The 12,995-nt window shown below is 45.6% G+C and overlaps 1 protein-coding gene across 5 annotated transcripts in view; it reads left to right on the top strand.

Moving 5' to 3' along the window:
- Positions 1-12,995, top strand: part of ClC-c (chloride channel protein 3) — a 94,845-nt gene that overhangs the window by 71,297 nt on the left and 10,553 nt on the right. For all 5 annotated transcript variants that reach the window (XM_077661570.1, XM_077661568.1, XM_077661571.1 and 2 more), the window contains 7 exons: positions 4,918-5,299; positions 6,810-6,969; positions 8,078-8,284; positions 9,106-9,186; positions 9,804-9,986; positions 12,174-12,263; positions 12,350-12,430. In XM_077661570.1, coding sequence (XP_077517696.1) covers positions 4,918-5,299; positions 6,810-6,969; positions 8,078-8,284; positions 9,106-9,186; positions 9,804-9,986; positions 12,174-12,263; positions 12,350-12,430 — 1,184 coding nt within the window. The remainder of the gene's footprint in view (positions 1-4,917; positions 5,300-6,809; positions 6,970-8,077; positions 8,285-9,105; positions 9,187-9,803; positions 9,987-12,173; positions 12,264-12,349; positions 12,431-12,995) is intronic.

The following is a 12,995-nucleotide window of genomic DNA, read 5'->3' as shown; positions in this document are numbered from 1 at the left end:
TGCGCACTTGAGTCTGACGACAAGGTCTGCATGAAAAAAGTACAAGTAAATGTTTTATTTTTATGAACACTCCTTCTATCATTGCTATTTATTGTAGTACTGGCGCAAGAATGTCACTGTTTAGTGTCATTGAGTTCCCGGGTTCGAACCCGACCGTGGCGGCTGCGTTTTTATGGAGGCAAAATGCCTATAGGGGCCCGTGTGCTGTGCGATGTCAGAGCACGTTAGAGATCCCCGGGTGGTCGAAATTATTCCGGAGCCCTCCACAACGGCCCCTCTTCTTTCACTCCCTCCTTTATTCCTTCCCTTACGGCGCGGTTCAGGTGTCCAACGGAATGTGAGACAGATACTGCGCCATTTCCTTTCCCCCAAAAACAATTAGTATTAGTAGTAGTACTGTCGGTTTTTGTGACTAATATGTTGCATTTCAGTGTAAGCGATTTTTCTTTATATGTACTTTTCTTTTAAGCTCAGAGTTTCTGTGGCCAGAGACGATTTCTGTCGTTGTAGTCATGACTTTCGAAGGACCCCCAGCTCTAAGTCAACCATTTTTGCTTTCGTTTTTGTAGAGCTTGCGCTGTTTCACCTATTATCGCTTGCGCAGTAGACGTAGTCGGCATATCCTGTTATGTAATACTACAAACATGTCTGTTCGCACGCATTTATAAGACGAAGCTTCTTGAGTATGAAAAGTGACATATGCTTGCAACCATCTTTACGCAGTGATGCGATTGCCGCGCCGCTTGGTCCAAACTGTGCCAAAGGCCTTACTTAAGAAAGAGGGGGGTCCCTGGTCGCGCACTGTGGCCGCGTCTGTGGTCACGTGTCTTATAGGCGGCGCTACCGGCGGGCCTAAGCGTGTCTTTAGACTCTTTCATCCAGTCGTTGATACGTGGTCGGGCACTGCATTGGCCGCGTATGTAACATCGTCAGCCCGCACCAGAAAAGAGGAACGAAATGAGCCTGCAGCACGCGGGCATCTAGTGGTCGTCCCAAGGTTTATAGGGCATCGCACGATCGGTGGCGCCAACATTCGCAAACAGGGTCGGTGTCGGGCTTCGCGTCCTGCTTGGCCGAGGTGGGAGGCTGCACACTACTGCGAAATTCTCGGCCGGCGTCAGTCTTTGGGTTCGCTTCTTTGCCCCTGCCTGATATTGTTAGAGGTCTCAAAAACAACGTGTGCGCGTCGGACACTGGCGCTGCTTTTTTTTTTTTTTTGCGCCGTTGAGAGCAGTGAGGAAATTGCGTGCGTTGCGTTGTTGTTAATGCGTACGTTGTGCGTACGTTGTTAATGCATTTTTTTATATATTCGTAATCGTCCGAGCCGCGGTATAGATCGAAGATTCCTATAAACAGAATAGGGCGAGAATGCGTGCGCGCGATAAAGCCAGAGTGAGGTTGGTTGGCAGTTGCTGGGTTGGTCCTCTGTACGGGCGACGCTGCGTGCACCGGTGCATGCATGAATGCGTGCATGCGCACACATATGCACACACACCTTTTTTTTTTAAGCCAAAGTTTGCTGGCCGCGAACATGCGATTTCGCCGTGGCGGTGCTCCGAGGAGGCACATGACGTCACAACGCGCGCCGCGCCGCGGATATTTCTCTCTCTCGCTCCCTAGTCACTACTGCGCATGCGCCAGTAGTAGCACCGAGCCACAGGTGTTCCGCCGCTGCGCAGCGCCACGCCCTTCGTCAAAATCCAACTTTCAATTTTCAGTTTTCTCTTTTCCCTCCCTCCTTTATCCCTTCCTTTACGCGGTTCGGTTCCGATGTCCACCAAGATATGTGAGACAGTTACTGTGGCATTTCCTTTCCTCAGAAATCAAACAAAAAGCCTTCTGTGTTCATGGAGTTCATTGGCATTGACAACTTTGCAAAGGCCCTTCCTTTTCACGAAAGGAAAGGCGCATAACCGGCTCTGTAGGTCAGTGGAGACCTCAACCTAGCTTTCATGTATGTGGCGTTGGTGTCCAACTGCAAAAGCCTGCTTTGGTTGCGTTCCGCACACTGGATTGGCAGCGCGCCCTCCCTGCCACCCTGGGAGGTGGCATGCAGTTAATGATTGATCGCGAGAGATTGATCCCCAAATGAACGCCGCGGCCTGGCTATTGCTGCAGTGCCGCATGTCAGCCACAATGCTCTCAGTGCTAATACATTCGGGCCACATCTCTCTCTCACCACCGCCACATGTATCAAAGCACGAATGAGGCGTCCGCGTATCCAGGGAGCCAGTTATGCGCCCTTCCTTTCCTCAAAGCCATCGCTGTCTAGAACATTGTCAACGCCAATGAACACAGTGAATGCCGACATCTTTCGCTTTGTATATCCTGGATTAGCTGAGCTAATCCGCATTAATTTTTTAATGCGTGCGGGTCTTTCCGTCAAAGGCCGTGGAAGATGAGGCAATGAGGGGTGATATTTTATGACAAAGCTGGCACTCCTTGATAGTGTGCAATTAAAAGACGACGGATTAGCTATATTGTATAAATACATACGCACACACCTGCTCCAAACTCCCATATTGCTGCTCCAAAACGCAATTTCGGCTGCTCCAAACGGTGCTTCAAAGTCGCTCGCGCCACTGACGCCACTGTATGGGCGGAACGAATGCCCTAAGAAATGGCCGGCATAAGTAGCTGCACTGGTTTTGTAGGTGCGGATTGTAATGGAACTGGAAATGACAGTCTGACTGCGAGATTTGCTTGAGGTTTTTGCAAATCTACTTGTCGGTGCCCTGCGTGTCACACAAGGTATTGGCGTTAGGCTTCTGGGCTTACACTTCCACTCAGTTTGTTTTCAGCTACTAATGCGAAAATTTCGAGGTTGTATGTGTTGCAAACATAATTCACAGAACGGTAATTTTCTTTTTTTTTTAAGTTCTCATCACATCTGCATTGGGCAGATTTCAATGTTACTGTTTGCATTCCTTCACAGTGAAAATGAAAGCATCCAAAAGGGTGTGTTTATACACTACATGCATGCTTTCATCACAGGCTTCATTTTTATTTCCTCTTTGGTTTTTACCCACCGCGGTGGCTCAGTGGCTTTAACGTTCGGCTGCTGATGCCAAGGTTGCGTGTTTGATCATGGCCGCTGTGGTCGTATTGCGGTGGGGGCGAAATCTAAATGTGTTCGTGCACTGTGCGATATCAGTGCACGTTAGCGGATCCCAGGTGGTCTAAATTAATCTGGAGCCCTCCACTACGGCACCCCTTATATTCCATGAGTCTCATCGATATGTTAAACCCCACAATTTAGTTTTTTTTATTTAGCTTGTTTCTTGGTTTTTGTCACTCTTTGTCTTCGTCAGATGCCACTTGGCTTAGCACTGATTCTTTGTTTGATTGGAGGGAACATTTGTTCTGAAACTTGCTGTCGCCCGCATCCTAGGCGTCCTAGGGAACAGTTGGGAAGCCGTTGTGATTTTGTTATGGAAAGCGTGCCTTTTTCCTCTTCATTGTCACCCCGCTGCGGAGGCGGCTGCTGAGTCCGAGGTAGCGGTGTCTGATCCCTGCCTAGGTAGCCACATTTCACTGGGGAAGAAAAAAAATTTCTAATTGGAATCAGACCCAGTAGGACGGCCATTTGGGCTCATGAATTCAAATGGGTAGTTCACTTGGTCTCCAATTGGTATGTCCAGTTGGAGACCAAGTGAACTACCCATTGGTATGTCCAGTTGGATATACCAATTGTGTCATCCAACTGGTTCCTGAGCTTCCAGTTGGTTTCATCAATCCCAGTTGGATTGCTAACTGGTTTCATCATTTCTGATTGTGTTGCCCAATTGGTTTCCTGGGTTCCAACCAAATGGTCCAGTTGGCTTTCCAGTCAAAGAGGCAAACAATTGTTGGGTTCCAATTGGGAATTCTAATCGGAAAATTGGTTTTTTTATTTGGAACCGACTGTCGCTCCAAGTAGTACTTCAGTTCAGGCTAGTTGGTTCATGGCTGTGGTTAATTCTGAGGGCAGCGCAAAAGAGACAGGGACAGGGAAGGCACATGAAAACAACGGGACAGGCGCCTACGGACAGAATGCCCCAATTGGTTCCAAGTGCACAGATGGAAAGTTTCCATTTGAAGTAGTTCAATTTGAAACCAATGATTTCCTTGACTAGGGTCTGCATATTGCTCTTTACAGAAGCAGTCAACTAACTAGGTTTTTGTAAAAGAGATATTAGCACGCAGCTTAATCAGCTGAAATTTTTTCGTTATTTCCACTTTCACCGCGGACGTGGTTAAACTTCGCTCAGCGTTGAAGCGCCAGTGGTTCCAGCAGGGGGGCCCATGAACGTACCATATGTATTGAACTTATGTTTATATTTTCTGACTATAGTGTTCCTTGTGGGTGATGCATGCTTGTTTGGCTTGATGTCCATAAAAAAGTGTAGTTCTCATAATTTCATGATTTCATTTCCTTTGTAAAAATGTTGGCACAAGGCAGAATATCTCTTAGTAGTACGATGAGAAAAGCCAACTGGCTCCAGATCGAAGCTGGTATTTTTTTTTTTACTGGGTGCAGTTCAATCCATTTAGGAAACCATTTAGATCCAATAGGTGTACCATTTGAGTTAGTTGACTAGGCATTTGATCTGGTTGGGTGGGCAGTTAGTTAAAATTGGAAACATCAATTTGTCTCACATGGTGGAGCCAATGGGTGGCAAAAACACATCTGCATGTTTTTGGCCAGTTTATTTTTGTGGAGAATTTTTCAATTAGACCCTTTTGTTTTTGGATTGTTTTTATTTTGGCTGAGAATGCGTGGGACGTCCGTGTGCTTTGCTGTGTCTGTGCATGTTAAGAATGGTTGAAATTCGATCCACATGTGCCGCTTGGGGCTGTAAGCCCCACGTGCCATACCACTCGCAAGTTGAGCTCTGACACGCGGTGGCATGCCCGTGCACACAATGCACCCTGCAGGCTCATCTGGGCAGCAGCAGCAGGAGCTCGAGGAGCAGCTGGGTCCCGCGGCGGCGCAGTATGATGACTTCCACACCATCGACTGGCAGCGCGACCTGGCGCGAGACCGCATGCGCCACAGGCTTATCGTCAAACGGCGGGGCCAGGGTGGACTCGTGGAGCTGCTGGTGGGCTTCCACGACGCGTGGTCTGGCTGGCTCTGCGTGCTGCTCGTCGGCCTGGCCGCAGGCGCCATCGCGGCCGTCATCGACATTGGCGCCCTCTGGATGAAGGACCTGCGCGAGGGCATCTGCCCGCAGGCCTTCTGGCTCAACAAGGAGCAGTGCTGCTGGGCCTCCAATGACACCTTCTACAAGGGGGACGACTGCAAACAGTGGTACAGGTGTGTGCGTGCATTTGTATCAAGACTGGTTTGTGACTGGCTGGCATCAGGCCTGTTGTGATTAGCCAGCGCTTGGCCTTGGGGCCATTTGTCTGATGTTCATCTGCTGGCCTGTGGGTGCCCATGCTGAGCCTGCCATCTGAAAGTTTTTTGTGCTGCCAGATGCCAGCACTTGAAAGCAACTGTGCAGCATCTTTCTTTGAAGGTGCTGTTTCATTATCCCTGAGGAATTTTTTACAGCGAGAGCTGTTAAGGGCGCATTTCCTTTTTTACGGCTTCATTGGCATAACACTCTTCCATACAAACTGGTCGGTGTGCGATATCACTGCAGCATGTCATGCCGATTGGTCAGAATGCATCGATTTCACTGCAATGCGCCGCTTTAAGAGGTCCAAACAAACTACACTCACTACTCTGCAAGAGAAGGCAAATGAAGTAACCATGAATAAGCAAAAAAAATATCCACCACCACATTCAGTTGTGACTGAATCTTACATTACAAAGTGATAACCATCCTGTGCATTCTTTTTAATGCGAAAGCACTGCTTCACGAGGTCTAACCGGCTCATAGAGTTTGTGTGAAGCTTGACCTTGAGGGGGACCTTGGCCAAACCATAAATAAATAAAAATAAATACTGCCGTAACTGGGAATTGAACCCACAGCGGTGCGGGCAGATAAGCGTCGCTGGCCACTGCACGAGAGCACTATGCTTTCACCACAGCCGATCACACCCCATGTTAAACTGCAACACACTTTTGCACTGTGCGTTGTACATCTTCTTCTTCAACTATTACTACTATCGAACTAATATACATGCTCTAACGCTGTGCATTGCACATCGTTGTCGTTAGACGCACATCCCCGCAAAGCAAAAACATGAGCCAACCAGGCAAAGCACATGTTTTCGCACATCTACCTGGTTTAACTACATTAAAACACTACCACTTTTTCTTTTTGCTTAGCCTGAGTGCCATACTGGATGGTGCATGGGCGATGCCATGCCAACACATGCGGCACACTCAGTGTTAGGCTGGTCATAGCTCAGGGGGCTGAATCCCTTTCTTCATATATTTTTTATTTCTGTAGATGTGTTTTGTCAGCATAGCCCCTCTCATTCATGCAAGGAAGCCATATGATGGTGGCATTTCAGCCTGAAGGGATGTGACATAGTGGTTCTGACACAGTAACTAATGAATGTAGGTGATGGACTGAAAGATAGTGTTTCAAGGCTCTTCTAATGAACCACAGATTTTTACGTTTATCTGGAACCCTCTTCCATGTTATCTTTCATGGTTTTGGAGTTGTTCTGGGCCTTGCTACGAAAATTTCAGGTCTTATGGGGCCTGCTAAGAAGCATACAGTATACGCTTATGTCAAAAAGTGTTTTTGAGTTGTGTAAGAAGAAAGCATTTGAATTTGTGGACATGTTGAAAGTCTAGAATAGAAGCTTCAACATCAACGTGCATCTGGCCATGAAAGTTATCTCTGCCTCTCTTCTTCTTCTTCCAGATGGCCAGAAATGTTTGACAGTGAAATGGACAAGGATGGGGCAGGATTTTACCTTCTCTCTTATCTGCTATACGTACTCTGGAGTGTGCTGTTTGCCGGTCTGGCTGTCATGTTAGTCCGGACATTTGCTCCGTATGCCTGCGGCTCTGGGATCCCAGAGGTAGGCTATGCCGTTTTGCTGTCTCGGAACTTTTTTTTTGTTTGTATCGAATGTAAGAAAACTGTAAGACTGTTATGAGAGCGTTGCGAAAATTCAGTTCTTGTTTTAGCTTGATGCTGTATTATATTTTTTATTATGCTTGAACTGAATTGAAACTTTGTTCCCAAAATGTTGAGAACAAACCACACATAAAAAGCTGAAATGTTAGCATTAGGGCATCTGTGACCTTATGCAATATACAAAAAAAACAAACAAGAGAATTGAAGGGACTGTAAACTCAACTCCTGAGAATGTCATTTCTCTAGTGCAGTTGAATAGTTGGGTCGCATGCAATTACCTAAATTTTTTTTTATGCTTAAGACTTTTAGTTGAGGAACTTGCTGTTAAAATACATTTTTCTTATTCCTTGCTTTATTGCTGTTATTGTCCTAATCTGGACTTTTCCATCTTAATCTGAAGAAGATTACCGCTTTGTGCTTGACAGCAGTATAACCTTCTGAATGGCCAGAAACATTATCCCGTTGTTTTATGTTGGTGCCAAATAAACGGCAAAGGCTGCCGTGCTGTGCTTAGTTTATTTAGCGCAAGTAATTTGCTTGACCGACGTTTTCAAGTCAACACTTTTGTTTTGATAGTTGTGCACAGATGGAATTATCAAGATTTGCTTCAGGTCGTGAAGCTGCCTACTTATTGGGGCTGGGCAGCTTCACATTTCACTGCATGGCACAGTGTGCGTGCTTTGCAGGTGTACCAGTGTTGGTACAAACCTTCCAAGATGGCTCAGGAGCTGTGGTACTGAGCTGCCTAGCAGTAGTTTTGCGGATTAAATTTCCTGTGGCGGCAGCTGCATTTTGATGCATTAACCCTGACACTTTGATGCACTAGTGTTTCATTAACCATGTGATGCCCAGGGGTCAAAAAGTTGGGCTGCAGTTAAAAACTTCCAGGATTTCTTCACTAATGGTGCCTTCATCACAAATATGTAAAAATCCTGAGGGAGTTAAAAAGCTCCATGTGGTCGAAATTGGCTAGGATTTAGCTTTTGCTCACAATGGTAGATCAGTGTATCATTTTTTTTTTGTCTTTCAACCCTTGTGGTTCCACACAGATCAAGACCATCCTGAGCGGCTTCATTATTCGGGGCTACCTGGGCAAGTGGACGCTAACCATTAAGTCGGTGTGCCTGGTTCTCGCTGTGGGGGCCGGCCTCAGTTTGGGCAAGGAGGGGCCCCTGGTACATGTGGCCTGCTGCATTGGGAACATCTTTTCCTACCTGTTCCCCAAGTACGGCAAGAACGAGGCCAAGAAGAGAGAGGTACGCCTCACTCCCCCTGGTGGAAAAGAAAAAATTTTGGTTTTCTGGGTGTTTCAGGTATTTCTTGTGAGTTGTGCCTTAGTGCCATTTGACACCATGAGGGAAGGAAACTGGGCAAACTCATCCCATTAGCAGATAGGCTTATCTGCATCTTACCTAACCGTTTGAGTTCAGGATAATGAATCGACTCCTTCGCAGTTGTGTTCCTGTGTGGCTCAACTGCCTGACGTGCTGAGCTTCAACAATGCAGGCATTGTGTTCATTGCTGCCACTTCAAACCTTTCTCTAACACACGTTTGACAATCCAAAGGAAAGATGGGTTTTGAACATCACTGCAAAGTTCTGCCTTGATTGTGAAATTTGCACTTCGAAACTTGGAAAACAATGCCGTTGAGCATTTCATGCTTGGAGGCAGACCAGGAAGTTTGATTGTATGCAGTTGCTTTAGATGTCTGCTTATCACCTTACTCATGTGCTATTGCAACTTAGTGAGATACTTATGCCAGTATGCGTATACTTTGCCCCAGTGGTGCCTGCATCATTTGGAATGGCCATGTAGCTGTCTTTTCTTAAAACCCTGTGCATGTTGAATGTCTAGCTAGTTGCGACAAGTTGAAAGCCCTTTTTAAAAATTTCCATGTACTAATGTGTGCAGTATTTCACTTCAGTCTTGCTGAGGATGTCTGCCCATGCTTGGTGTGTTTCTTTTCAATTTCTTTCTTGCTTTCTTTGTACTGCTTTTCTGTTAAGGCCGCTTCTGTTTCTGTGATATCCTCTTTGGTCATGTGCCTTTGTTTGAACCGTGCACTTTTTCCTTCCAGATCCTCTCAGCTGCTGCAGCTGCAGGTGTGTCTGTTGCCTTTGGGGCTCCCATTGGTGGTGTCCTATTCAGCTTAGAAGAGGTGAGTACCACCCCTTTTCGAATCACTTCTTGAGCTAAACACCCTTGTTCACCCGGTTTAGCTTGGTTTCATTGACAAGTGTTTTTTTGTTGTTGTTGTTGACTCTACATGCGTAATACTGTTGTTCTCTGTTGAAGTTATAAGCTTGTCAGATCGGATCGTAAAAAAAACCAAACAGCACAGCTGTCACCAAGTGTTTTTGGTTTTATTTCATTTTGTCAAAGCTGTCGCTTAGTTTTTCGTGATGCTTTTCTCGTAACCCTCAGGATGACTGTTATGCTGGAAAGTACGAGAGGAAGTCCAATTTGCCACATGGGGTTACATGAAGTGCGGGGCTAGTTGCACATTATTGTGGTATGCCTTCTGTGTCCACTTATATTTTTTTTATGGTGTGCTTGTGAATGAAATGCCTTCTCCATTTGAGAAAGAAAGCCATTGTGATTGTACGGAAGATCTAAAGGCATGCTATTGAGACAAACTTAAGAAAGGGCTTGTAGGAGTGTTTCAGGGCCCCCAAAACTGCATTTACCAACGTACGAAGCAGCGACACAGTTAGCACTACTTTGCACGTTCCGTGCCCACTAATGGGAAGTGATGTCAATTTCATTGTTGCGCAGGTGAGCTACTACTTCCCGCTAAAGACACTATGGCGTTCCTTCTTCTGCGCCCTGGTGGCGGCATCTGTGCTGCGCTCAATCAACCCATTTGGCAATGACCACCTGGTGATGTTCTATGTGGAGTACGACCTGCCCTGGCTGTTTTTTGAGCTGCTCCCGTTCGTCATGCTCGGCATCCTTGGGGTCAGTCATCGTCACCTTTTTGTGCATGATTCGATCATCTTGTAGTACTGTCGCCCTCCTTCTTGCTTCTCTACTTTTTTTCGTCTTCTTTGACACGAGTGCTAGTTAGGATTCTTGTAGGAAACGTCCCTTGCTTGCAGTTTGACAGCTCATCTTCTTGTGCGCAGTGTCTGTGCAGTTGACTTCAGCAACGTAAGGGTAATCAGAGTGGTCAGGAGTTGCCAGAACTAGCCGCCTTCTTTATTGATTGTGACTACTACATAGTTCTAACATATGAAGCAGTGGGCTGAACATGTTCATTGTCACCAGTATTGCAGCACAGGCGGGTAAAAGAAATTGGAAGGATATTTCGACTTCGGCTGTACACATGAGCTTAACAGTGTCCATTTTTATTGAGTGATTGGTGGACATTCATGGTTATGTGCTGTATCTACCGTGGCAGTGAGCAAAACTCGCTGATTATTTAAAGTTGTAGCACTTTCTCATTGGCACTGTGGGTTGTAATTTTTTATGCCTGCACACTATTTGTGCACTGGCTAACACTGCAATCAACAGTAGGCTGTAGCACAAACATTATCTGAAAGGGATTACAAACACGGGTGGACCTTCCACTACTGCTCGTGGAAACATGCACGGTTACAATCAGCTATACTTTTTTTTGTTGTTTTGCTAAGAGGAAAAATGCACACTATGGTCATAGGTCTAACAGAGCTGGAGCACATTCAAATCATTAAGTATCTGTATACAGTCGACGACAGAAAATTCGGACGCCTGATTTTTTGGACATGCTTGATCATTCGAACTTTTTCATGGCACCACGACATGGCCTATATGGGCAATGTATAAAAGCGCCTGAAATTTCGAACGCACCGCAACTGACTGCTCGATTTTTCGGATGTCATTCGCACTCATCATCAATACCCAAGCTGCCATATAATGTGTACAGTGGAACCTCATTAATTAAAACTGCAGGAGAGATCGAAAACTTGATCAAACAAAATGAAATTTAAGCTTAAAGGGAGCCTCTTAACTTGAGATGCTGAAATTCTGTGCAAGTCGGCATATTGCGCCCGCGTGGTTTCGAATTCATAATATTTTTGAATGTCTTCCACCACACGAACTTGAACAGAGTTTGTGGAACTCATCTGTGCCGAGTCGTTTGTCTCAAATATGGAAAGGGGTAGCTGCGAAGCGCATGGGAGGTGTCCGGCTTCGCGGAGACTGCGAGCATGGGAGGAAATGGTGGTTGGTGCATTTCAAAACGAGGTCAGCGTACCCGCGACAAAGCGCACTGCAACCCTGACTCTTCTATTCTGAAACTGCAAAGTGCATATCGCTGGATACGGTGCAGAGTTTGGTAGTAGTTGCTAGGCCTAATGATGAAGGCCAACGCTGACGGAGCACTTGCTTCGGCTGTTTCTTGGTTCTTATTGTTTCGCCATCTTCGCGTTCTTGTTCCAGGTCCATCTGCTTTGCAAGCGCAGCGTTGTTCCCGCAGCATTATGTTCGCTTTCTCATTTAGACTTTGTCCCAACCCATGCGTTCATTGGCGACATGCCGAGGGCAGCACAGTCAGGCCGAGCTCGTGAAAGCGGCACCGCCAGTCGTTTGTGCGCGTGTCGCGCAGTGAAATTTAGTCATGAGAAACTTTAGAATGTATGCAATGCAACTGATCCCTTCCTCCAGCATATTGATAGTAATTTCATTATTTTTTCGGCGAAATTAGATTTTCTGGATTGTCTGATCTCTCGGTCGTTTTTGCGGTCCCTAGAGAGCCCGAAAAATCGGTCGTCGACTGTACACATTACTTTATTTTCTCTTAACGTGCACACACTCATGACAAATGCATCCCCAACATTAATTGTGAAAATTTTACAGCATTGTGAATTTTGCTGCACATTATTAACACATCTCTAAATTGCAATTTCTTTCTTTTTATAGTAAGTGCACTCATTATGAGGGTTTACAATGCCTTCACCCTTGTATTGCGAACAATAACAGTGAAGCTTTCCTTCACGTATATAAGGATTGATTGTGCAAAATTGCAATGGGTGCACTGTTGCCACTACAGTAGTGAACAGTTCACTGTTCCTAGTCAATGGTAATACGTGCTTGTTTTCTCTTTAGCTTCCTCTTGATCAGAAGATATATGCAATGTGTTTTCCTTGGCGTACATTACTTATGCAGGGTGTGGTGGCCACAATCTTCATCAAATGCAACATTCGTTGGTGCCGGTACAGGAAGGAATCTCGTCTGGGCCAGTACCCCATTGCTGAGGTGAGTGATGTTCCTCATATACTTTTCATCACCCTGTTTTACTGTCTCCATCTCTGACCTGTGTCCTTAATGCGTTGTCATTTCAGGTCATAGTGATTACGGTCATTACGGCTGTTCTCAGTTTTCCCAACGAATATACACGTATGAACACCAGCGACCTCATAAAGGTAAGACGCAGTCTCACATTTGCTTGCTTTGTGTGAAAAGGTTTCCTGCATTATGGTGTCTGTCCTGAAATCTGTTCTGCAAAGCGTTTGCTTGGGCCTTGTGTGGATACTCGGAGATACATTCATGATTGTGTTGCCCTAATTTCAGTGGATATTGCTCCATAGCCAGAACTTGGAACTTATGGGAAATAGGAACGCAGTTTAAGTACTGGTACAGAAAATTGTGAATACCGTTTCGCTTCACTATCTTATTACTGCCACTCTAGCTCTATGAGGTCACAAAGCACCACACTGCATTGAAGATGAAGAATCTGTTGGAAAAGTGCTTTTGTGTGAATTATCATTTTGTTTTATGTTTTTGTGGTGCCTCCTTATATTTAACTAGTACTTAGAAATAATCATGCTGAATGTTATTGAAACACTTATTCATGCAGTTATTTCCGCAGATGCTTCAGCTGTTTGGTGTGTACGGGAAAACTTATCAGTTTCTTTTAGTTTTTGATTCCTTATTGTAACTTCAGGGCTCTTTTGCCATGAAATATACAATTAACAAACTAGTAGCTCT

Source organism: Amblyomma americanum, chromosome 4 (genome assembly GCF_052857255.1).
Source record: "Amblyomma americanum isolate KBUSLIRL-KWMA chromosome 4, ASM5285725v1, whole genome shotgun sequence".
Lineage (NCBI taxonomy): Eukaryota > Metazoa > Arthropoda > Arachnida > Ixodida > Ixodidae > Amblyomma > Amblyomma americanum.
The sequence above is the reverse complement of the archived record's forward strand: the minus strand, read 5'-3'. Positions and strand labels throughout refer to the sequence as shown.